This window comes from Chrysemys picta, chromosome 7 (assembly GCF_011386835.1).
Source record: "Chrysemys picta bellii isolate R12L10 chromosome 7, ASM1138683v2, whole genome shotgun sequence".
NCBI lineage: Eukaryota > Metazoa > Chordata > Testudines > Emydidae > Chrysemys > Chrysemys picta.
This window is the reverse complement of record NC_088797.1, coordinates 85898902-85922716: the sequence shown is the minus strand read 5'-3', so window position 1 is coordinate 85922716 and position 23815 is coordinate 85898902. Positions and strand designations below refer to the sequence as shown.

General features: G+C 42.4%; 1 protein-coding gene across 34 annotated transcripts in view; it reads right to left on the bottom strand.

The window, feature by feature from the left end:
* COL13A1 (collagen type XIII alpha 1 chain) overlaps positions 1-23815 on the bottom strand; it is a 171776-nt gene that overhangs the window by 66833 nt on the left and 81128 nt on the right. For 17 of the 34 annotated variants that reach the window (XM_065551905.1, XM_065551916.1, XM_065551930.1 and 14 more), the window contains 12 exons: positions 23406-23432; positions 22203-22229; positions 19922-19948; positions 19787-19813; positions 18614-18640; positions 12879-12944; positions 8218-8334; positions 7752-7793; positions 5579-5605; positions 4740-4775; positions 2247-2309; positions 1346-1372 (listed from right to left, as the gene is read on the bottom strand). In XM_065551905.1, the coding sequence (XP_065407977.1) occupies positions 1346-1372; positions 2247-2309; positions 4740-4775; positions 5579-5605; positions 7752-7793; positions 8218-8334; positions 12879-12944; positions 18614-18640; positions 19787-19813; positions 19922-19948; positions 22203-22229; positions 23406-23432 (513 nt within the window). Of the gene's footprint in view, positions 1-1345; positions 1373-2246; positions 2310-4739; positions 4776-5578; positions 5606-7751; positions 7794-8217; positions 8335-12878; positions 12945-15936; positions 15994-18613; positions 18641-19786; positions 19814-19921; positions 19949-22202; positions 22230-23405; positions 23433-23815 lie in introns of all 34 variants that reach the window. The other 17 variants (XM_065551917.1, XM_065551924.1, XM_065551928.1 and 14 more) reach the window with 6 other exon arrangements.

The following is a 23815-nucleotide window of genomic DNA, read 5'->3' as shown; positions in this document are numbered from 1 at the left end:
ATCTGTTATTGAGGGGTTATTTTAGTCTGGAGTTGGGACCAGGCAATTTTGGTTTTGGTTCTAGAAACTGAATCAAAGGCCTATTAATCCATGTACTTAGAGTGCATGAGGAACAGGTGAGTGATAGCAGTGACACAAGTGAATAAAAACAGGCTTGGGACCTGAATTCTACTTATAGCATTTTTCCTCATTTAGGACCATATACTTCCCTCGGTCATCCACAACTCATTCTACCTATTAGTTTAAAGAGAAAGCATACAGTTGTTCAGAACCCAGTAATTTCATAGCTCTTAAAACCCATCTTCTATTGGTCTGATTCTGCTCTCATTTACATAAGTGCAAATCAGGACTAAGTCCATCAAAGTCAATGAAATTACACCAGTGTAAGAATGGATGTGTGGAAGGATCTTGGATTACATGCAGATGTTGTTTATGAGTAGGATCTGCATAAAGCAATGATTTAGGAGATCTATTTGGTGTTGCTCTAGTTGATCTTAAAAGGAAGATCATTTGTTAATGTAATATACAGCTATTAAATGGAGACCCCAGATCCCTCAAGAAGACCTCGTTAAACTCATTCTAACACACGAGAGTATAGTTGAAAGGAACCTTTAGTGCATTAGAATGATAATCCCCCCGCAAAGGGAAAATTTATGTGGGTGCATTTGTTACATGATAAATAAAATGTATTTCACATAATAAATATTTTAAATATATATGTCAGAGTTAATGTATGTAAAATATTATAAAACAGGCCTCTTTTCATTATATTTAAAATATATGGTATGACACAATATGCTTTGACTGTCATGAAAACGGCCAATGTTGTAAAGTTTTAAAGTCTGTATTGAGTAATATATTTTAAATATGTAGATGCAATAAATCTTAATAAAATAGATAACATATGGGCAGAAAACCATGTTAGCCTATAAAAAGAGCTGTCCAGCCTAGAAACAGAGGGAGACTGAAAGAATAGTGCCAAACCTCAGCCTCAGAGTTGCAGAGCTTGAGTAGATTTGATGTGTCAGCTAACCAGACTTTATGAGGAAACCCCAGCCCATCCCTTCAAATACAGAGATGTAACAAATCATTAGTAAACTTCATAGTCAGAGAAATTCTTTGGTAAGAATCAAATTCCACCAAGTGGCTAAAGACAGCTTGTATTGCATGTGCATAAAAGAGCCAGGACATGGCGTGTCTGCTTGTGATTAATCACAGCTCATATGTGTATTCCATTAAATATCCAACAGGTATCTCTCAGGCCCAGCTCCCGATTACAATACAGTGTTCTGAATAGTAACTTGTCTCTTAAAATATGGTAGAAAACCATGTTTCCCAAGCCTACCTTCATGCCAGTGTCCCCCTTTTCACCCTGTGCAAGGAGAACAGAGATAGAGCGGAAACGTAGATAGACATATTGAACAAAAAGAGAAAAACAGTATAATGTTAATAGCAATGACAATAGAAAGTAATTGATAGAGCTTAGCTTATGAGACATGCATGCTGTAGCTGCCAAGAAATGACCGAAGGATAAAGCACAATGACTGTAGCATCTCGAGGGCTGACTTCAGTTCATCCTTGCATACCGATGCGAGACAACGTATAGAGGAGAAATGGGTGCATGAGAACGTTCTATACACACATAGGTGATCAGTGTCTATAACATTCATCACTATCCATTGGAGGCATTGACTGGGATTTTTAAAAGAGCCAAAGGGAGTTAGGTACCTACATCCAACTAACTTTTAATGGGAGTTGGGCGCCTTGCTACCTGAGATCCCTTTGAAAATCCAAGGCATTTTCACTCAATCACCTCCAGTATCCAAAGCTAGAGGTTATATAAAGGAGCAGCTCCACTAACTGCCAGATCTGTCATGTTCCAGCAGAAGATAATGGTCTGTGCACATACAAGTAATTACATTACAACATCTACAAGTGACAGAGCACATTGGAGCCTGGCCCTGGTTCCAGAGAGCAAGGAAGCATTCTTGCCTTGAGGCCAGTGGCTGACAATTGTCCAGGCCCCATCTACAATAGGATCTTGTATGTCATCTAGACAGATTGTGCAAAGAATCTATTGAGTCTATCTAGACATTTATATCACATTGCTTACCACATTATCTGAGACTGTATCACACCCCTGTATACTTGCATTTCTGTAAAAGGGGCACATGTCTGGGTGGCAATAAGTTGCATTAAGCAGATGGAGGTACTGACTAGCTAAGAATTGTTAGTTTAATGGTTACCTTGGGGCCAATAGATCCAGGAAGGCCAGGTGCACCTGGTAGGCCAGCCTCACCCACCTCACCCTGAGAAGAGAAGCAAGGAAATGGAGGAAGAGGCAAACACAGTCAGAAGGAAGAAAAGGGGCCTTCAATATACCAAGAAATATTAACAAAGATGTGGGGGAGGGAAGGACAGAGAACAGTCCCATAATACATGTGGCAACATAGCCTTCTTACCCTGCCCTGAAAGAGATGTTGCTTAGCAAGAAGCAAAGAAAGATGGAACACTGAGACAGTTCCTCACAAGTAGCCTGATTCCATCAATATTTAGGTGCTAGGAACACGTATTCCAATCCCTCATACAGTACATTTTATCCATGGCTGAAGTGACCATATATCCACGTGTCCAGGTTTTTCACAACTTAGTGTCCCAGGAACTTCTTTTGGGTTGCCTGAAAAGTCCTGGTTTTTCATTTCATCAGTCATCATGTTGGGTTGCTGGTTTTTAATAACTAGAAAATATTTGTTCAGGCTGTATTGCTACATTGAGTAGAATTTCCCAAGCGTTTCCCAAGAACAAGCAATCTAGTGGTGCAAGTATTCAATGTGATGAAGTGTTTGTAGTGAAGATAATGACTGCATGACTGTAGAGAGTATCAAAGCTGTTCTTTTTGCTCAAAGTAAATGTTAATGACACTGGTTTGATGTTCAATTATAAACTCATTGAGAATGGTGAGTTACTGGAAAAAAATCCTCCATTCTGAGAAACACACCTGAAAAAATCTTGAAAAAATATATTTTTTTGCCTTTTGCCTAGGTATTTTATGACCTAAAACATGTTGCCACAAAAGTATCCTGGTTTTTAAATGTGAAGATATGGTCACCACATCCCTGGTGTCACAAGACTACCTTCAATACAAAAAATCAAAATGGAGGGAGAGATTTCTCCAAATCCTGAGTCTGCCCATTAGATAAGGGCAGTATAGAAGTTTCTCTTTCCTTTCATTGTCAACTCAGTGGGGAGGACTTTCTCCTCTGTGTTCATTCAATCCTGTGTTTCCTGCACACTTCCCCATTAATGGATCCCAGACCTGGGATCACCCTTCTCATAGTATGAAAGGAATTCAGACCCCTTGCTTGAGAAATAAATCAACCAGGTTAACTGCCGTCCATAGAAAAAGATCCAGGTACAAAAACCCACTAATATGCCGTATCAGTGACATCCTCAGCACATTCAAAGGTTAAGAAGCCTCCTGAATGTCGCAAAGAGAAGGATGGATGGTTAATGAGAAAACTGACAGTTTGCTGAAAGAAGAAGCAGTAAATTTTGTGTGTGTCTGCAGGAATGGACTGTGGTCCACAGGGGCTATAATTTTCATTTCCTGACATAACAAAAACTTCTCAGTTTATGCAGAACTAATTAAAAAGCTCTCAGGTCTTGCCACTTCACTCACAGAGCACCCATAAAACAACGTATAGATAACACAGTATATACAACTGCCGGCTGTTGGGAATACTCACTTTCCTCTTCTCACTCCCTCATCCTCCTTGTCAATATTTCTCCCCCATGATCCTCTTTCATTTCATTCTCCCCCCTCTCTGTCTGTCCTTTAAACTCTCTGGGAGGATTTAGCGCAGCTGGGGCAGGGCTAGCCACATCTTAGGATGGGATTTAACCTCAGGGGAAGGCAGACAGCGTTTCCCCAGGAGAGTATCTTTAATGCACTGTTGGAGTTTCATCTGAATCCAGCTGCCTGGGAATGACTTGAATGAGCATATTCCCCTGGCACCCTGGCTATGCTCCTCTCTGCCCAGCACCATCTCATTTTAGGGCTGCTCTGGCCACCTCTGTGCCCCATAAAATATAGGGAGTGCAAGTGCCTTGTACTGGGACAACTACCCTTTGGGCAGACCTTTCAATGCTAGAGATCCACAGCCCTGGGTAATACCAGCGTCTGCCTGGTAACCTGTGGCTGAATCAAACCTTCCCTCATTTAGTCTGGAGAAAGATACATACCAGGGGGAATGTAAATGCCATAGCTTGTTCCAACGCCATTCAGACTGGGTGGGTGGAGAGGGAGGATGTCCGCGCATGGGTGCACAAAATAAATTTCAGCCAGGAAGAAGTGACTCTATAGGGGAGCTTACAGCTTTTCCTGCCTCAGCCCCTCCAGAAGAAATTGCTGCAGGGAAGTAGGTAGGCGTAGTGGCTATTGGGGATTTGCAACTATCTTCAGTACTCGGCTCTCTTAGCAGGAGTCACTGCAAGGAACGGTAGAGGAATGCCGGCTATGGGGGAGGTCAGGGTTCCTCCATACCCAGCCTCTGCCAGCAAGTCACTCATTGCAGGAAATGATGGAAGAGCTCTGGCTGTGTGTGTGTGAATGTGTGTAGTAAGGATGGCATTTCTTTGCTATTACACTTCCACCAGACTCTGGTTCACCATAATGCATTTTAAGATACTTGATCATCCTGTTGCTATGCGTGCCTCAGAAGTTTACCTCCCCCTCTTACCTTCCTCCCATGGTATCCTTGAATTCCAGGGTCTCCCTGCAAAAATCAAAATGAAGACAAGCCGATGATGCTAGGCTGAAAAGGAAAAATCCATGTCCGTTCCTCTGTGCAGATGCAGGAAGAAAAATAGGACACTGAGTGTGAAATTCACCCTTGTGCTAGAACCATAATGAGGCCTAGACACCATTTAATTCCCCCTGGAGCTTTCAAAACAGGGCTTATATCCTGTCTGAGTCCAATGGACAGGAGCGAGTTTTACTCTGCGTGAATTACAACATAATAGGAAAGCTGCACCACACACTGCAAGGCACAGTATTTGGTTTTGCTTTCAATTTACACAGTTAATCTGTCCTAACACTGCTTAATCTTACAACTCTGTCTGAAGTATCTCAAGGAAAGCAAATTGGGGATTTTTGCAGGCAAAAGAAATCTCACATTTTGTCAATGACATTTCACAAGTTTGGCAAGTAAAAATGGAAAATTTGGCAAAATTAGCAACATGGCTACAAAATAAATTCACAAAATGTGGTAAATGTTCTATGGTAAAGTCCAGCAAAGACATGGCTTGCAATTTTTTTTCTCAATATTTTCTGATGATGACCACCTCCCTCAGACAAAACTTCCATTGAAAACAATAAGCCAGGAGTCTGGGATTGGGCCCTTAGTAAGATGTTTCAGTCTGGTTATGAACTTTTTCAGAGGTATTATGAAACAACCCTCTTTTCTCCCTCCTCCCCCACCTCTCCACAATGATCATGCCCAGCTTTGCTCACATCTATGCTAAGGGTTTTAAACTTCTTATCCTTGTTTTTGTTTACAGATGATGAAAAATGTCTCACCTTTGGTCCAGGGGATCCAGGTAAACCCTGTAGATAAAATAAGAACACACACTGAGGTAGGGAAAACTGCAAATATCTAGAGAAGTGGGGTGGCGGTAATTAATTTTCTACTGGGACATCAATCGCTGCCTAGTTTGATTTTAAAGAGTTCATCACTTTAGAATGTCACTGCAAAAATGATTCTCATTGTCGAATAGATAAACTCTACGGTTCCCCATTTCAGTAAATACCAGCCAAGCCTCCCTCCCACAAGTACTATCCCAAACCACCAGTCTTTGTCTCAGTAAATTTGAAAATCAAGCTACTTTGCCCAACGTGTCATGGTTCCAGAATATGATCTGGTTTATTTTTCTTGTCTATCTTTAGCTCATTCCCAGCTCACTGTCTATACGCACTGGAGAAACAAAACCATCAAAACTGGAAACTGGTAGTATTCAATAAATGGGTAGTCTCTTCCTTACCCAACTAGGTGATCTCAAAGGTGTTAAGGGAGGGAGAGAGTTGATATGGACTACCTGTACTTTAGAATACACTGTTGAATAACAGAAAGATCCTTTCTTCATGGTGGAATGTGCTACTATCAGATTTCAAATAGAGCTGTTCTTTTCTTCATTAAAAAGGAAATCTACCTGTGTGGCATGCTACACATCTGAAAGTACTCTTTAGGGGCAAGAAGCATGGATTTTACTGAACATGGTTTTCTTTTACTTGCCTAGTAGTGGCAATATGTTAATAAGACTTTCAGAAGAAAGAGACACCAGTAGTTGTGCTAAATTAGAAATAGCCATTCAATCTGCACACATATCAAGCATGAGGTACTATACATAGCATATAAATATTAATATCTAAAATTTCCATATGGCAGCTGCCCTTGTGATGTAAATGGTCCAAATGAGAAAGATGGAACAGATACCCCACATGTGTTCTACAGCCTGAATTTACAGTATTTTTGCCTGTTTATGGCCATTTAGACAGCTACTTCGGGTTAAAAGATCAAAAGTGGGGATTTTCCAAGTCTTGAGTCTTCTGCCTGTAGATAACATGCACAAAGAAGCTTCTCTTTCCTCTGTTGACTGCATGTCCCTTTTCTGCAAGCAGGTTTGAAACAGCTATTATACAAATTTGGGAATGAAAGTATCTTTATTTCCTAACTACTAGATGTCTGGCACACCAGCATGCCATGCTCCTCATTGTTAGACCCAGGAATTGAGTAGTTGTTTCGTGTGCTACTAAGGAAATAGCAGGTGATAGGCTGTACGTCTTCAACCATTACTGAGGCTTCCTGTATCTTGTTGCATGCGAACAGCACTAACCAAAAGTTAGGCATCAGCATAAGCAAGCCCTAATTTTGCTGTTCTTGTCCTGGTGATTTTTTATCACAGATCCTTATGACCTTTCTCCATTCCTCCATCCCTAACTTATTATCAGCATCTCTTCTCAATTACTCAGTCTCTAGACACTGTTATCATTCTAGGCTACATAAAAATGTATTAACACAGAGGTGAAGTGAGGGGCTCACAGGGTAATGATCTGAAGAGCCTTTCACAGATAGGTTACTAGTTCCAATCCATCTTAGATTGGCAAAGACCAATTAGTTCATGCCTAACTAATGGTTGTTTGGTGGCCTATATGAAATGACTTGGTGGTTTCACTCAGTTCCTAGTGGACAGATGGATAGATGTCAGCAGTTGTAAAACCTCATAACTGGTATTTTCTTTGGCAGAGAGACCAAGGACTGAAAGTCTATGGAGACTAAATTACCTGTCACCCCCAGGAGAGTCCATATCAGGTTTGAGGCTCATTGATGGGTGGGTCAGTTTAGGAAAAGCTAGCATTGGCAATAGCCATACTGTATATATTCTTTTCTGGACAGAAGACTTCAATGTGAAGTGCTTCAGATCATGTTTATCATGGAAAAATATGCTAAGATGCCTCTCCATAGTCCCTGAGCAAGGAACTTGGTGCACCCTGAGAGCAGAGCCAGCATAGGTAACCCCCAGTGAATGAAACAGACAGCAATGGAGACATTAAGTGCAGCCACCCAGTTTGCTGAACACTTGGTTCAGCCCTGCAGGCATGTTCCCCATCCTCAGGCATTAAGGAGCTGGCTGCATTCATGCAACGAATGCTGCATGCAGAAGAGAGAGGAGTGAGGCAGCTCTACTGTACCTACCTTTCCATCCTTGCCTGCCTTTCCAGGCTCCCCTACTTTGCCCTGTTGTGAGAGGGAAAGGAACATTAGTGACAGTATTTTCACCTTCCTAGGCGGCTAGCTGTCAGCCTGGGAATAGAACAAGGAGCAGAACATCAAAGAGATTTCAAGGGCTTTTTTTAGTCTGGTTTCTGCTGAGAGCAGGCTAATTACAGCCGGAGTGTTACTTCCTCCCCGTGGCATAGGCTGGAGAGGAGGAAATGGCACTGGTGTCATCGTCTCACACATGTGTGTGCTGATAGGGATAGCTGGAGGCATAGAACTCCTCCCTCCCTGCCTGGGAACTCTTTCCTCCAGCCATGCCCTGGGAAATGGCTTTTGGTCAGTGCACCCAGCTCAGAGGAGACAATAAAAGGCAAAGGAAATTGCATGCATGTCAGGGGAGAGGAAGGATAAATGCTGCTTGTTTGGTTTCTTTTAAACTTACAGGTGGCCCAACTGGGCCAGGTTGTCCTGGATTTCCTGCTGGTCCAGATGGTCCAGTTGGCCCTGGTGGACCAGGTGGCCCTGGCGGACCTTGAATCCCCGCCTGTCCTTGTTCACCCTGAGGTTCATTAAAACAAGGATTACCATAAGGCAGGGTTAACTCATAGCCCAGCATCCAGAGTGTGTGACATACAGCAGCTCAGCCAGAGCAAATGAAAGAGAGAGAAGCCAAGCAAGTTACAGTTAGCGGCAGGAGAGGTTTCCAAAACTCAGGCAAAGGTCCCCTTCTGATGGTCTTTCTGGGTGGAAGATGGGAGCCATTTCTCTGTAGTTTGCAACTACATTTTAAAGCTCCTAATCAGAGCTCACTTAGAGGAAATGTGAAAACTGGATCAGATACTAAAATAGTGCCAGGAGCAACCCAAATACAAAGTAAACTGGTTTTTGAAGTTTAAAAAAGTGTGATTCATTTTATATAATAATACTGAGAATCCCCCAAGAATCTTTGAGCGCTTTCCATGTGAGGATCTTAAAGCACTGTACAGTCAGTGATCACTGAAACCTCACAGTGCCTTCTGAAATAGGGGACTACTCTCATTCCCATTTCAGAGAAATCAAGCCAGGGTCACTCTGTCACTTACTGGCAGAGCCATAAATCCTCAGTGTAATTTTTCCTCATACTCTAACCATTAGACAACACTCTCTCAGTTTTGGCATGTGTCTGCTCTTTCTTAATTTCTTTTAATTTGGAGCCTGCCAGAAACAGGAAGACCTAGGATTCTCATGAGAAAGCCTATTCTTGTGAGACTTAAAATCCATTTGATTTGGATAAGGTGCACAAAAGCATCCAAACTTTTGGGTGCTTATCTGAACTAAGCCTTTTGTAGCTGGCCCATCACATGCCACCTCAACAGCCAGTGTCTTGGATTCCCTAACATTCTAAAGCATTCATACATGGCATTTGCCTCAGTTGTCCCAGGGTGGAGGAATCAAGAGTCATAACTGGCTGGTGGTGAGAAGGTAATGATTTAGAAGGATCCCATTTAAATACCAGACCGCTGAGCTATAAATGATTAATCCAGTAAATTCCTAGGGGACCATGACACTCAAGTTAAGCTCCCTGCTTTCTCGTTTTTTATCATTCCCTCTCCTTAGACACAGTATCACAAAGTCCTAATATCAGTGTCAGGATTTAAGTTCAACAAACTTCTCTTTGTGATCTCACTAGAAGGCCTGAAATACAACATAGTAATTTATTCAAAATGAATATATGGGCTTGGGGCTATATCACAGGAGATAAAGAGCATTGCCTCCGCTGAACTTGTACTGCGCAGAAGATGAAGTTGTTGGATACAATGTGGTTCCACTCACATGCAGTCATTATCCACATGTGTGTACAATGCATGTAATACATATCCCATGCATGTAGTACCAATCCTACATCTATGCTATAGGTATGTGTTCTTGTAAGTCAGTTATGTGTTCCCTCTTAAGTTTATAAGCTAACAACAAGCATTACATAAAAATAGGCTTGTTCAAGGTGCCCAAGGAATGGCCACAGTTATTACTTCATTAGCCATAGTGAATTCCCCTAGAACTAGTAAGGAACAACACTGACCAGCAGAAAAGGACTGCTTTATAATAATGGAGTCGCTAACACTGTAATGGGTGAGGATTTAACCTGAATGAAGGAGGGTTTGGTAGCTGGTGGCAAGTCAGTATAAGGGCACTACCATTAGAGGGCACCAGTCACATTAGCAGCAGACCTGGTCGAAAAATTTTCGACAAAACAGTTTCATTGGAAAATGCAGTTTAATCGAAATCCACAAAATGTTTTTTTCAACAAGTTTTTTGATGGGAAGAAGGCAAAACAAATTGTTTTGAATTTCATTTTGTTTTGATAATGTCAAAACATTTTGTTTTAACTTTATCATTTTGATCCATTTTCTGTTGATTTTTATATTAAATATGGTATATTCTATTTGTATATTATAGTTAATATTTTATATAATATAAAAGTTGAAACTATATGAATCAAAATGAGAAAGTTGAAATGAAACATTTCAAGCCCATTAGTGACCCGGCCTCCCCTCTGTAATATCCCTCCGTATCCAATCAGAATAGCTGGTAGTTCACCCTGCCCACACTACGGCCTAGGGAAAAAGAGCTTTATCTTTCCCCCTTTTTTTTAAGCAGTTTCCTAGCACATCTTGGGGTCTTTCCATAGAGATACATGAGCATCCTTGAGCTGAATGTATTTTCTATAGCCAGTGTCATTAAAGGACTATCAGCCATACACCTTTACATATTTTTTTTTTGAGTGAATTTGGTTCTGATAAAAACATGAGGCAAATAGCCTTGGATAGAGTTGGGCAGCGGCACACTACAAAATTGCCAGAGACCTCCTTGCTATTGCCTCTCATTCCTGACTTATACTGCTAGCCCTGGCACACATCTCCTGAGCACACCCTACTCACTGTTCCAAGCATGGATGAGACTACCTTTATTTTCACTTCTGACCCGACAAGGATCTGAAGTTAAGCCAGGCGGATGGGGAATACATTAACCCTGCTGAGCTATCAAGGCTTTGGATTTGGCATAGTTTTAAAAAAAACACATTTTAAAAACCTTATGAATATGAAAACAAACTATTAGTTGCATACTAAGGTGATAAAGTTCACCTCTTTGTATTTTAGCTTTCGCTGGTACTTTCAGTTGCTAACCCTATGTCTTACTGAGACAAGGGGGAATCCTATTTGCCTGCTCCGTCTCCCACTACTCAGACTGTCAGTAACTGGTATGGGCCCTCTGTTGGATGTGGCTATCCACTTCTTGTAATGACCGGGGCACAGAAGGTGCTAATGTGTGTATATATGTTAAACCCAGTTGCCTTGATGGAAATTCGCGCTGGCAGCTGGCAAGCTTTCAGAAAGACACAGGCAACCTTCTTTGGTGGGATGCCTGAGCAAAGCATATGCCGTCACTGCAGTGTCCTTGCTTTTTTGCAGGGGACTTTGTTTAAGCAACTGCTCCATATAGACAGACTCCTAGACACATAAAGCTTAGTTACTACATAATTATATTCCTATTAGTACTTTCAGCCTGGAAAGACCCTTTAGGATTTAACTGGAATGTAACTGAGTAGATAGAGTAAGTTGGAGATCAGATATCATACTTATCAGATGTCATTTAATATTTTTAGCCATTAATTGGTGCTATTTTTCAGTTTTGTTAAACACCAATTAGTTGCCTAGATATTCCTTGTGGATTCAATGTTCTCTTCTCCCTCTAACAGGGTTTGCAGCTAACCGCTGCTCCCCACACAACAAATTCTCTGTTATAACACTCTTGTTGACATAGTGTAAAGCAGCAGCAGTTTTTCTTCCAGCTACTGGTGGTCATATTTGTTTTACAGCTTCAGCTCTTTCTAGCATTCCAAATGTTTGGCTCCCAGGGTTCATATGACTTACTATTCTGCTGTGGGGAGGCAGGATTTGTCAGAGGGGCTTACATTTTCTGCTGCTTACAGAGTGAATTTCACAGAAGCTAAATGAATCATATACTTCAAATTCACATTTTTTTTTGTAATGCTTATGAGATCTACAGTCCTGGAGAATGACGCCAGGTATAGAATGGAGTGCAGCAGCGCAAGCTTCCCTACCTGGCCCAGGAAATGAACTTTGGTTTAAAAAATCTTTCTATCTTTGCTTCTCTTTTGAGACTACCAGCTAGGGGGACAACCAATGCCAGCTGTGGTGGTTTGTGTGATGTAAACAGGGCCGGCTCCAGGCACCAGCCTAGCAAGCAGGTGCCTGGGGCGGCCAATGAAGACGGGGCGACACGTCCGGCCCTTTCGGCGGCAATTTGGCGGCGGGGCCGTCACTCCCTTTGGGAGCAAAGGACCTGACGCCAAATTGCTGCCGTAGAATGAAGCGGCGGTAGAGCTGCCGCTGCGATCACAGCTTTTTTTTTTTTTTGCGCTGCTTGGGGCAGCAAAAATGCTAGAGCCGGCCCTTGATGTAAACACCTGGGCTGACACCACCAGTTCATTTCACATGGCTGAAAAAACACCAGATGATTACTCTAGGTAAGTGGTAAACTGTACTGGGCATAGACCAGTAGCCTGGAAATGAAAGGCTGTATAGGGAATACCCATCCCTTGAGACATCCTGCTTTCTATATCTCATACACAGTGAAAACTGTTTGAAGTGACTGTGCAAAGGAATGACAAAAATCAGCTGATAACATGAGGTGGCTCAGTATGTTTTAAAACAGGAGTTTGCCTAGTAAGCATGGCTTCTTGCACCAGTTTTAGAGCACTTACTAAATTTCAAAAAGGGATCTCTGACCAGCCATTGACGTTGTTGCTGTGCATGCAGGAACTGGCTCCTTAAGGTAGCAGTTAGGCTTATCTACCTCCTTTTTTACCGCATTTTTCTTCGAGTCATATGTTTCATATTTAATTTGTTTTATTTTAAAAATCTGGATTCACTATGTTTCTGTTTAGACACATTTTCCCACCAAATATATGCTCCATTCTAAAGAGAGCCCCCTGGCTCTGCCAAAGTCTTTTTGAAACCCCTTCTCAAAGGAAGGAAAGAAGCTAATTAGTCTTATGATTTGGAGTAGGCTTAAAACAGGCAAAGAGGAAAAAGTGGCTACCTGGAAAGTGCGTCTCTTTATGACCGGGGGTGGAGCCAGCCGCACTGAATTGAGGAGAGGCAACAGCTGAAGAAGAAGACCGAACCCGAAGGTCACAGGGCAAAGGTCACAAGGCAAAGGAGTCAGTAGGACATCAAGAGAGAGCAGCCAATGAAGAAAATGAAAAGATAGGGAAAAAGAAAGACTGTAATGAGAATAAACCACAGGTGAGAGATAGTTGTGAATGGCACAGGGAGGGATACTTGTCATCGGGTACCGCTTGGCAAACCTCTGAGCTCTTCTGTATTGTACTTTAAACACAGGAAGGAATACCTCTGTGCTGGGCCTTCGAAGGCCCTGGTTTTCCTTGAAGGGACTATAATTTTGCTACCCCCTTTGGTCTTTCACACCCAACCATTCTATCAGTTCTTTCTTGCTTTCTATCTCGGCTCAGAAAGGAAACTTACCAGGAGATTTCTTGTGCCAGCTTCTGCTGCACTCCTCAGATAATATTTATTGTATCAAAACATAAATATTCTTCTCCCCAGCTCCCCAGAGTTCCCTTGGGACAGTGCTGTTTCTCTCAATTGGTCCCTATTAGATCTGGGGCACTTATTAAGACAGCAGTTTGCTCTATGTTTTTAAAGCTCCTCTTGTCACCTGAGCTCTTTGGCAATTGCGGCTCCATATTTCTGTGACCCTCATTACAAGAAATATATTTTTTCTCTGGACATCATCCTGTTACTAGATAAATCTGCAATTAATTCTCTACAAATTACAAAGACTGGTGACTATACAGTTATCCTCGCTACAGTTCACAGTTATCCCCTTTTCTTCCCTTACCCCAAGATTGTCCTCCATGTTCCTTTAAAAGCCCTAATAATCTTGCCATTTTCCTCCTCGTTAGACCTGCTCCTTCAGCTATTGTGGGATTCCACCATTTAACTGGTTGGAGGGGTCAATGCACAACAGTGAAGGAGTCCCTCCCAAGCAGAGACAAAGTTCATCACCTATTCATCAACCTCACATTTCCTGCCAGGGACAGCAGTGAGAGAATGAGACCAGTTTGTGAACTTATACCCTTTTATAGCAAAGCAGAATTCTATTAGGAGCCGTCTCACTTGTTCAAGATCCTTCATTTTCTTTTGCTTCACAAAGACACTCCGTATCATCATGACCCAACTCGCGAGTGAATTGAGATGTCCCCTGATCACCAGAGGGGATGAACTTTTGCCTCACAATATGCTGAGCCTGCACTTTGTGTCTCCTTGTTTAACAGTAACAATGGCTTGTGATCCGTTTTGGACAAGAATCCTCTCTAAAGCTGATCCTCACAAATCAAAACCATGTACTAAAGTTCTGGGTCTTCTGTTCACCCTTCTACTGTATCTAATTTCCACTTCCAAACATGCTCCTGTCTGCCTGTGCACTCAGGAAGCTGCTTTGAACCACAGCACATGGGTGTTGACAGCACCGATTCAAACACCAGGAATGCTCATATTAGGCCTGATTCTCTTTCCCGTTTACCTAACTCCATTGAAGTCACTCTTGATTCATAGCAGTGTAAGTGAGGGGAGCAGCAAGTCCTCCATGTGTGCACACACAGTACTCCTCTCTGTGGGTTTTCCCTGTCTGAACTGTGAACTCGAGGCTGAGAGGTGTTGCCCGCAGGTCTCCCATGACAGTGATGATGTGCATCTAAGCAGCACACTCTGCTCCCCCTAAACATGGGTGTTTGTGTTTTACTGAAAGCTCAGACCCAGTCTTGTTGCAAAGTGAAATGTCATCACAATATTGCAGCCTTACAGTCCTGCCCACTGGGCAGTTTATATAAACAGTAAATACATACTTGAGGTAAACCAGTGGCGAGAGCCTCTGACTCAGAGGACCATAATTAACAGCAGATTTACAGACCACATTAGGGCGCACTGAATCTCAGAAGAATTAAATATGATAATTTCAGCTTTTGAGGTGAAGCTATATGATCAACTGAGCCTTTGAAAAATTGCAGTATCCGTGCAGTCAGCATACGTGGCATCTGGGAGGGAGTAAGCAGCCATGTTTTCAGTGCCAGGGCTCTGGAGACCAGTCAGTCTCTCAGAGGCAGTCTGCACTGATGGACTTTTTAATGTTATCTTGTCCCCTAATCTAACACAAGAAAGCATAAGCTATCAAGAAGTATAATATGGCCCTAGAAAATTGACCAGGCCACTTTTGATAGGAGCAGGTTCTCCTCTGCCAAAAAGCAAACCTTTGTGAAGAGTGGGGTGAAGAACAGAGAAAGGAAGGGCTGAAGTGGGATGGGTGGGATTTTGACCAGAGCTCTCATGGTACTAATTAGGTTGTTCAGCGCCATGTGTGCATTGTGTGGAATATGGCCAACACCACTCAACATGATGCTGTATCACAATGGCTGGAAAATACAGAGATATTCTAGAATTTTCTTCAGCTTGGTTTGATGAATGGATATTTCCTTTGGGGCATTATCAGGACAACGTCAGGGAGCAAGGTAATATAAGAGACCAGCCTGGTGGTTCAGTGGAGCATTCTGGATTGGTTGCCTGTGTAGTGGGGGCTGGAAAAACTGTTACCTTTCAGGTGGGCAAAGGATCCATTTAGCATCTCCTTGTAGTAACTCGAGTGAATGATCTGGGAGTCACCAAGATGGGATTTGTGTGTGTGTGTGTGTGGGGGGGGGAACACTGTTGTATCTCATGTAACTCTATTGACTCGAAGAAGTAGTGGCTGAAATGTGCTGGCTGGAAGGAAGGGAGTGGGAGGGGCTATTCAAAATGGGTAAGGAAAAAAACAGCATGGAAACTCAGGAGCCTATTTAGTTTCCCTTCTTCAAAACTGACCATAGGTGAGAAGGGACCTGGCTATGAATTTAAGGACATAGAGAGCAAGCATATGAGGTGTGGGTAAGAAATGTATTTCAAGCCTCTTTCTTCTGTCCCCAGATTTGCATCCCCAAAGTCCCAATGGCAAGTTCTTTTCAACACAGAGCATGCAATATTGTATCCACATCCTTGTTTCTTTTGCATCAGAACTGGGTCCAGTTAGACCATTACCCACAAACCTTTAGTGTAAGGATCTGATTAGAGCGCAGGGCTGCAAGTGTTGTACTTAGGTATTCCTAGGGGATAGTGAAGACACAGTGACACAGAACTGGGTCAATTAGATACACCACATCATCAAGAGAAAAAAGAACTTTACTGGCCTGACTATTCTGAGACTAGGTTCCATTCCCAGCCCTAGACTGGCCATTGTGATTTTGTAACATGCTCTGATGATCCAGTCTGTCTTTAAGGATTAGACCGTGTAACCTCCTAGTATGGTCTCTTTACCCATGGGAATGTATGTCCTGTTTGCTCATGGGTTACACAATAGACTGATGGTTTAAAAAATGGGCCAAGGCAGGTTAAGAGGGAGCCCAGACTTCAAATTCCCTCTCTTTAAAAAAACCAAAAACCTGTCCCTGTTGTTATCATATTTCTAATTCATTGTCCTGCCCATGGCATCTGATGATGGTAACTGCTGCTTGTGTGAACCAGACAAATTCTAAGTTAGCTAAAAAAGTGCGTAAAACTATTTAAAAAGGGACTTTTCTTAATGTTCATTTCCCTTTTTTTCCCCTTATAATGAGGAAGAGAGGGATATCTGTGCATAGGCTGGTCCACATCTACTATTCCCTTCCCCCTAGAGCCCTCTGTCTCACAGGTATATTCAACACAGGAAACTGGTCTGAGGGCAGTTGTCACACACACATCAGAAGCTCTGACTCAGACAGGTTAAGCACTTCCATACCACTTTTTAAAAGATTGGATATGGTGCTCCTATAGTCCTGGATAGAGCCAAGCAGGGCACAGGCAGGCTTCCCTTGCCTAGCTTCGCCAGTGTGCGTCATAACTCTAACCTGTAGCACCTCCTGTGTTACAGTCCTGGGCCTTTTTTAAGTGGAGACTGCCAACTATTGATTGGGTAGTGGTGGAATTTAAATGTGGACCAACATCCAGCAATGACTATGAACTGAGACCACTTGTGACCTCAGTCAGGTATAAACTGAGGTTATTTCTCTTAATTTGTAATCAATTTCTCCATTTCCTAATTGTGTTGAGTCCCTGCCCCCGCTTTTCACTTTGAACAATGTGGACAGTCTGGAGCCAAGGGCTGTAATGGAACCCAGGACACTGCTTAAGTGAACATTGTTGTTAGCTTTTTTTTTTTTAACATAACAATCTAGTGAGATGGCTTGTCTAAATAAACACAGCTGACCTTCTATTATTGTATCGGGGCCGGAACACACGACCACCCTCCTCCCCCCAACACCCAGATGCCTGACAGGTTTGCTATCTACATGCAGTCTTCATACCAGAGTCTTGGACCACCCCTAACCCCACTTCTCTCTGGGCCCAGGGCCAGCACCCGATCCAATTGTCCAGAGGCTTTTGAAAAAATAAATAGAAAGCTTTTAAGCCTGTCTCCCTGTGCACAGTGGTTAAAAGTTTCAATCCTCTCATATGATGTCCTTCCAGTGCATTTCCAATGGCTTTTCAGAGCTAGAGTTGTTTTTAGTTTTGTTTATGCTTGGTTAAATTCTATCCCTATAATCCCCTAAACCCGATGATATACTCCCATCTCTCTTGAAAGGGCAGGATGGGGAAGCAAGTGGGGCTACTTCCTGGGCTTAATAAGATTATTACCAAAATAAATAAGTGTCCCTCCCCTTTTCCAAGCAGTGATGTGCAAAAAGCCAGGCGGCATCTACAGGATTACAGGGAATTCACTGGGAACTGTGACAGAACTGGATGTCTAACTCTAAATGTAGACCATAGGCATTATTTACTGGGTAAAGAATTTCTACCCCGCCTCCCTCAAAAAACTTCCCGCCCCTCAGTGAATACATGGACTTTAAGTGTTCTAACTATAAATACATAGGCTTTCCAGGCACACGGCCAGTTTTACCCATTGCCTTTCACTGATTTGCTCTTGAAGCCTACATTTCTGCAGCCCTTTATGGGCCAGATTGTGCCCTCTGGATCTGCACATGGAGGGGGCACCCATGGAAGTTTCAGCCAACTCTGCAGCACCATCCCTCCCTTTGGGCTCTATAGAAGGCTCTCCACATGGTCCAGGGCCTGTGCTGGAAGAGGAGAGGGTAGAGAGCAGAGTGGCTGGGAAGGGAGAAGTGGCCAGGACAGTGCAGAATCAGGGCAGGAGATGCCCCTTGTGCCCTGACTTGGCCTTATGCAAATTAGGTGAAAAAGATAACAGAGCCCTTAGCTATATGACATTTTCCCTGAGGCCCCCCCAGATGTCCTAGCCATGCTGCCAGCAAGGGCACTTACTAGGGTCCAGAGATGGTATGGAGGCACAAAGCCTCTGAATGACCCTGGATTCCTACAGATCCCTAGGGATCCACCAGGTTTAGGGGTGCAGCCCACATCCTTTTCCTCATGAGGCAAAGCCCACCTCCTGACAGGATGATGTTGGGGGGGGGGGGGGGTTCTCCATGAGGGGATGGTATGGGTATATATCTGGAGGACTGTCCTATTTTAAAGGAATGAAATAAAGTTGTAAATCCCTCCTAGAAAATTCTTCCAACAACACATGTCAGTCAGTAAAATGACACTTGTGGGACACATATGATGGACCTCATTAATGAAATATCCTACATTCCCATATAAAAGTCATTCAAATAAACTAGGATTAATGTGCAGCAAGCCATGGGACAGTTAATAACAAATACTGCTTACCCTGTGTGGGTAGTCTCCACATTGGCCCTGTGAAAGGAGGGGATTAAAAGAAAATAGTTTACATTGTGAATGCAGTGAACTAAAGTAGGCATATGGGGTCAGAGCCACAGCAGGTAGAAATCAGCATGGCTACACTACAGCTATGCCAATTTATACCAACTGAGCATCCAGTGTATTATCCACTACCCCTTTTCTCCCCAGTGTCATCATTTGTCTTTTGGCCAGAGATCCACAGAAAGCGATGGACAGACAGACTCTCTCTCTCTCTCTCTCTCTCTCTCTCATTTTGAAATGTACCCAAACTACCATTTTATAGGATTTCCCAGCATATAACCCATCGGATTTTCATTGCGGCTGCTGGGTCTTCACAGTTGGGATAAGATTTAAAAAAAAATAGGATCCTAAATTCATATTTAGGCACCTAAATAAATGGTGATTTTCAAAACTCTTGAGCCAACATAACTCAGCACTTTTGAAAATCAGACCTCTTATTTAGAGGCCTACATATGGATTTAGGAGACATGCTTTTGACTTCTGGTTTTGGAAACACTGTATTTTGTTATTAGTGTCAGGGTCTTTTTCTTAAAACAATTTAGGAAAAAATAAACAAAACCTCATCAAAGCACCTAGGTCTCATGTTGCTCTTTATCCATTGCTGCTTTTAACTCTCCTTCATGCTTTAAAATGCTTCTGTTCTGATTACAATGTGACCATGTGGAAAACATTTTAGCCTCAGTTAAAATTATGAGTCTGGTCAAAAAAGGCACTTTGGTATAGGTCACATTGGTACATTTGGTATAGCTCTATTCTGAGTCAGAGCTGCATAATTTAGTGAAGAAAATAAGTTTGTACCGTAAACTCTTTAGCTATAGAAGAGCAGGCTGTATTCCATTCAGCCTCAGGCATTATCAACAGCATTTCTAGAGGAGTTCTCAGTCCATAATCTTTGGCATTGGTCATGACAGGAGTTGATGTATGAAGCAGGGGGATCACAGCTTGATTTTCAGATGTCCACAGGATGAGCCCACAACTAGAAAAATCTTGTCTGTTTTGTGAACTGACCTAATTTGCTCTGAAAGCCATAGCTGAAGGCTATGGAACACCAAGATGAATCACTCAATCATTTCCCTGCCTTTTAAATGTCATTATAAACCCAGCTCCCATTAAAATTACCTTTTCTCCTTTTTGTCCTGGAGGTCCCTGTGAAAGGAAAACAATTAAAAAATTAATTAAAGAGCACTGTGCCTATTAGGGGGAAAGTGCCAAAAGAAGGTAGATTTACAAGAAGGTGATAAGTTCAGCACTTACCGGCTGTCCCTTGGGACCAGCAACACCCTTTAAAAAAATACATTGTTGTGAGTTATATATATGCTTATACATTCAATGACAGGAACATTAAACATCTCAGCATGTGGCGTGTACTCAGATGGAAAAGTGGCTTTTTAAAAAGTCTTTAGCCAAAAATTTCTATGGTAGATCTCAGTTCCCCTTGCAGTGTTTCTTAAACTAGAGGAGCGAAGATGCACAAGTCCTGCAGCTTTACTGAATGGGGATGCCAACAGGAGAGTGAAAAATTAAGTAGTTATATGACAGCCGACCTCTTGGCTGACACACTGGGGACTGAAGCAGGGACCTCCAGAACCAAAAGCATGAGTTGATACTGGAGCAACTTATATTCTCTGTGGATCAGCACAAAGGGGCACCAGTAATACAGACGCACCGGAGGGTTACATATTTAATCTGCTCAAAGGATGCTCATCCTCAGCATCTGAGGCTCCCCAAATGAGCCCCCACTTATTTGATGGCCGCCATCTTGGCTGACACAGCAGGGATTGAACCAGGGGCCTCAGAACTAAAAGCATGTGCTGCTAAAACTCTCTAAGGAGGGGTTGTAACAATAGCCTCTGTGGCATGGCATGGCCCAGCAGGGGAGCTCTAACACACGCTCACCAGCGGGTTCAGCTTCACCTACAGCGTTTCTTTTTTAAGGCCTAATTCTAGCTATGTGTTGGGCACCCTCTGTTCATTTCCATAGGAACTGAGGTTGGTTAGTGTCTCTCTGCAGTTGCTCGGCACCTTGCAGCTTCACTCCTGAATAAATTAAAAGCCAAAGTCTGTGCTTGAATTCCCTCATACAATTTTCATTTGCTTAATTGAGAATCACATGTGTGCCCTCAAAGGGCAGCATTTAGTCCTACAGAAGGATGGGCTCTAACTACAGAAGCCAATGGGAGCATCCTGTGTAGGTCAGGCCCATTTTAACTCTCTATTTCCTCAGTGTGATGTTTAGGAATACTCCGGAAGCATCCTTCATGACTGGATATAGATTTATTGATTCTAATGGATTATATTAAATACAATATATTTAGCACCTTGAGCAGTCAGTTTCTGTCTGGTGCAAACAACGATATGCCCTGTGCATGCAGTATATTAATGAAAGCTACTTGAACAGTAAGGGGACACAGAAAGCAATTAATTTGCAAAGTAGTGTTAAATCAGTAATTGCTGGCCTTTGTGTCAGGTCAAGCAGGAGCTTGGTAAGGCTCTGGCTTGCCCTATTTTGACAGATTCTAGGGAGAAAAGGAAGGGAGAGATATATGTTTTACTTTAGCTTCAAGTGGAGAGTAAGAGAGAACACCTGCATTGCTTTAGTTCTCTGTCTTGCATATCAACACATGGACTTTCCTGGAATAAGCACACATAGGCAGAATAGCAGTACAGTTAACAAAATGGATATTTTTTGGAAGAACAAAAACAATAAAAACTGAGTAACCCAAAGTGCGTCCAGTTACCTATATGTAGCTGATATGGTTGCTGGCTGCAGGGATATTACTAATTGCTGGCTTTCCAAATTACTCATTTGAATAACCTTGTGAATAGTGAACTCCCTGAACCATGTGAAAATTAGAGCTGGCCAAAAAAAAAAATCGAAATTTGAAATTTTGATGAAATGAAGGAAACTAATACAGCTACATATTAGTTTTAAACATCTATATCATTGTGATTTCACAACTAAAGTTCTTCAGATATCTCAAAGTCACAAGGCCTTGTTTAGGACACCATAAAGTACATACCAAGTTGGTAGCATTAGAATGAAGCCATTTTGGATTTATCAAGAAAAATCTGAAAAATCATCTTAATAAGTGACAAATGTGCTTTTTGTTGTAGTTCAGAAAACCCAAAATCTGCTAAATGGGTTTTTATGAAACTTTCCATAAACATTCACTTCTGAGATGAGTCCAACCATGAAACATTTCAGTTCCCAAAGTATTTTTAAAGAACATACTTAGTAACCAAACATAAAGCTTAATAATGGAAATGACATTCCCATGTATAACTATAGAGTTGCTATTGTGACATGATGATACAGGTACTCATCATGTAAAAATTATAGCTAAACCTCCCAGCTTCTGCTATCATGATTTTATTATATTAGCTAGAAAGTTAGTATGTTAGCAGGAATTTGGGTGGTTAGTATGCAGAGATTACTCATTTTATTTGAGTCAAACTCTAGTTAATGCCCCCGAGGAGAACCAATACAACCCCAAACCAACCCACTGCTCCCTGAAGATACACATGTAATTTTTACCATCTCCCCCTTCTGTCCAGGATGGCCCTGAAAAGGTAAAAGAGTGTGTGTTATCATTATAGAATCAGGCCTAAACACTGCATTTACACATCCCCTTGCTGTGGCTGGTCATTTCATTTTGCTTATTCTTAGTACCAAAGAAGACATAATGTTGTACCCATGTAGCCTCACAGCAAGTGGATCATCACTCCTGATCATTCAGGTGCAAAGCACAGAAAATAAAGCTTTGCTGATGAAGAGCATGGACATGTGGTGAGGTATTTAGACCCTCCCTAGAGGTTGACAAGAAGGGGTTAATGCTCTCCTTTGGACTAGAGGAAAGAGCACAGCTGTCTGCCCTGAGTGCAGTGATGTGCAGGGTAGCAGTGCTCTGATTGATTAATTATCCCCAGCAGAGTATTAAAGGGATGCTTCTGAGAGCTGCTGAGGGATGTTTCTGGCAGTGAGATAGGATCCTTAGTATGCAGTTTGGTGCTAGGAGGAGCACTGGGTGGGGGATTGTGGTTTCTTTTTCTTTCTGAAACTTGGTTGCAGTGAACTACAGTTTAGACTTTTCTTTTGGATATGCCTGAAACAAATCATGCCATGTTTCTTGACTGTGGTTGGGAGAAACTCTGCAGTATCTGTGTTTCCCTTTTAAAGGGGCAGGACATTATTTACATTTGTTTGTCTGTTTTACAACAAAGCCCACCACAAAAGGGGCTTGAGTGCCACAAAGGTCTTCAGAATCCTTTGCTGTGCTGGCTGACCTGTTGCAATGTGGGGGAGGAATAAACCATAATGTTCAATTAATAGCTAGTCTAGGCTGCAGTGAGATGATATATGAAGCTTAGGAAACTCATTCTATTTGTCTCTCTCTCTAGCTGTAACTGCTGGAGGTGGGAACTCAATTGCTTAGTTAAGTTTAAAGGGCAGCTTCAGGGATAAGTGCTAGTTCATAGGTGAAGCAATAGGGTAACCAGAAGAGCAACAACAGTAGGGCACCTTCCATGATTTACTGATGCTCTGAAGCCTCTCCAGGGGAATTTGGTGGTGGTGTTCTCCTGCCCACAATCTTTCATATGCAAATTTGCATGCACACACTTTGCAAAATAATTCTATACAAATTAACCTATTAACAGCCTGGCTCAGAGGACAGGGGAAGTACTAGACAAAGGGAAATAAACAGGGAGAGAGAAGCTGTGAGGGAGATGTTTCACTTACTGGTTTGCCATCCAAACCAATCGGGCCCTGAAAGAAAAAAGAGAGAGCTGATGGGGAAACTAGTTCATTGGTGGTTTATGCATTTGCCCCACAAATCTGGGTGGGGACTCAGTAGGATACAGCTGGATTATACAGGATATGGCAGAAAGAACAGTGAAGGAATGATGTGGCTGTGACTTTAAACAATGAATCACTTGAGATGCAGAACATAGGAGAAAGAAAGCAAATTGATTAACCCAGTGGAGTGCTGCTATGTGAGAGATTTCTTATCCTGGTCTCTCACTGGGGGTGTGTGCTGCAGAGCCAATGTACCCATCGCTCAGTCCCATGAGGGAATTTCTTGCCTCAGTCACTAGTGGCCTCTGGCTAATTAAGGAACTATCTTGATGGGCTCTGAATGGCCCTTGCAG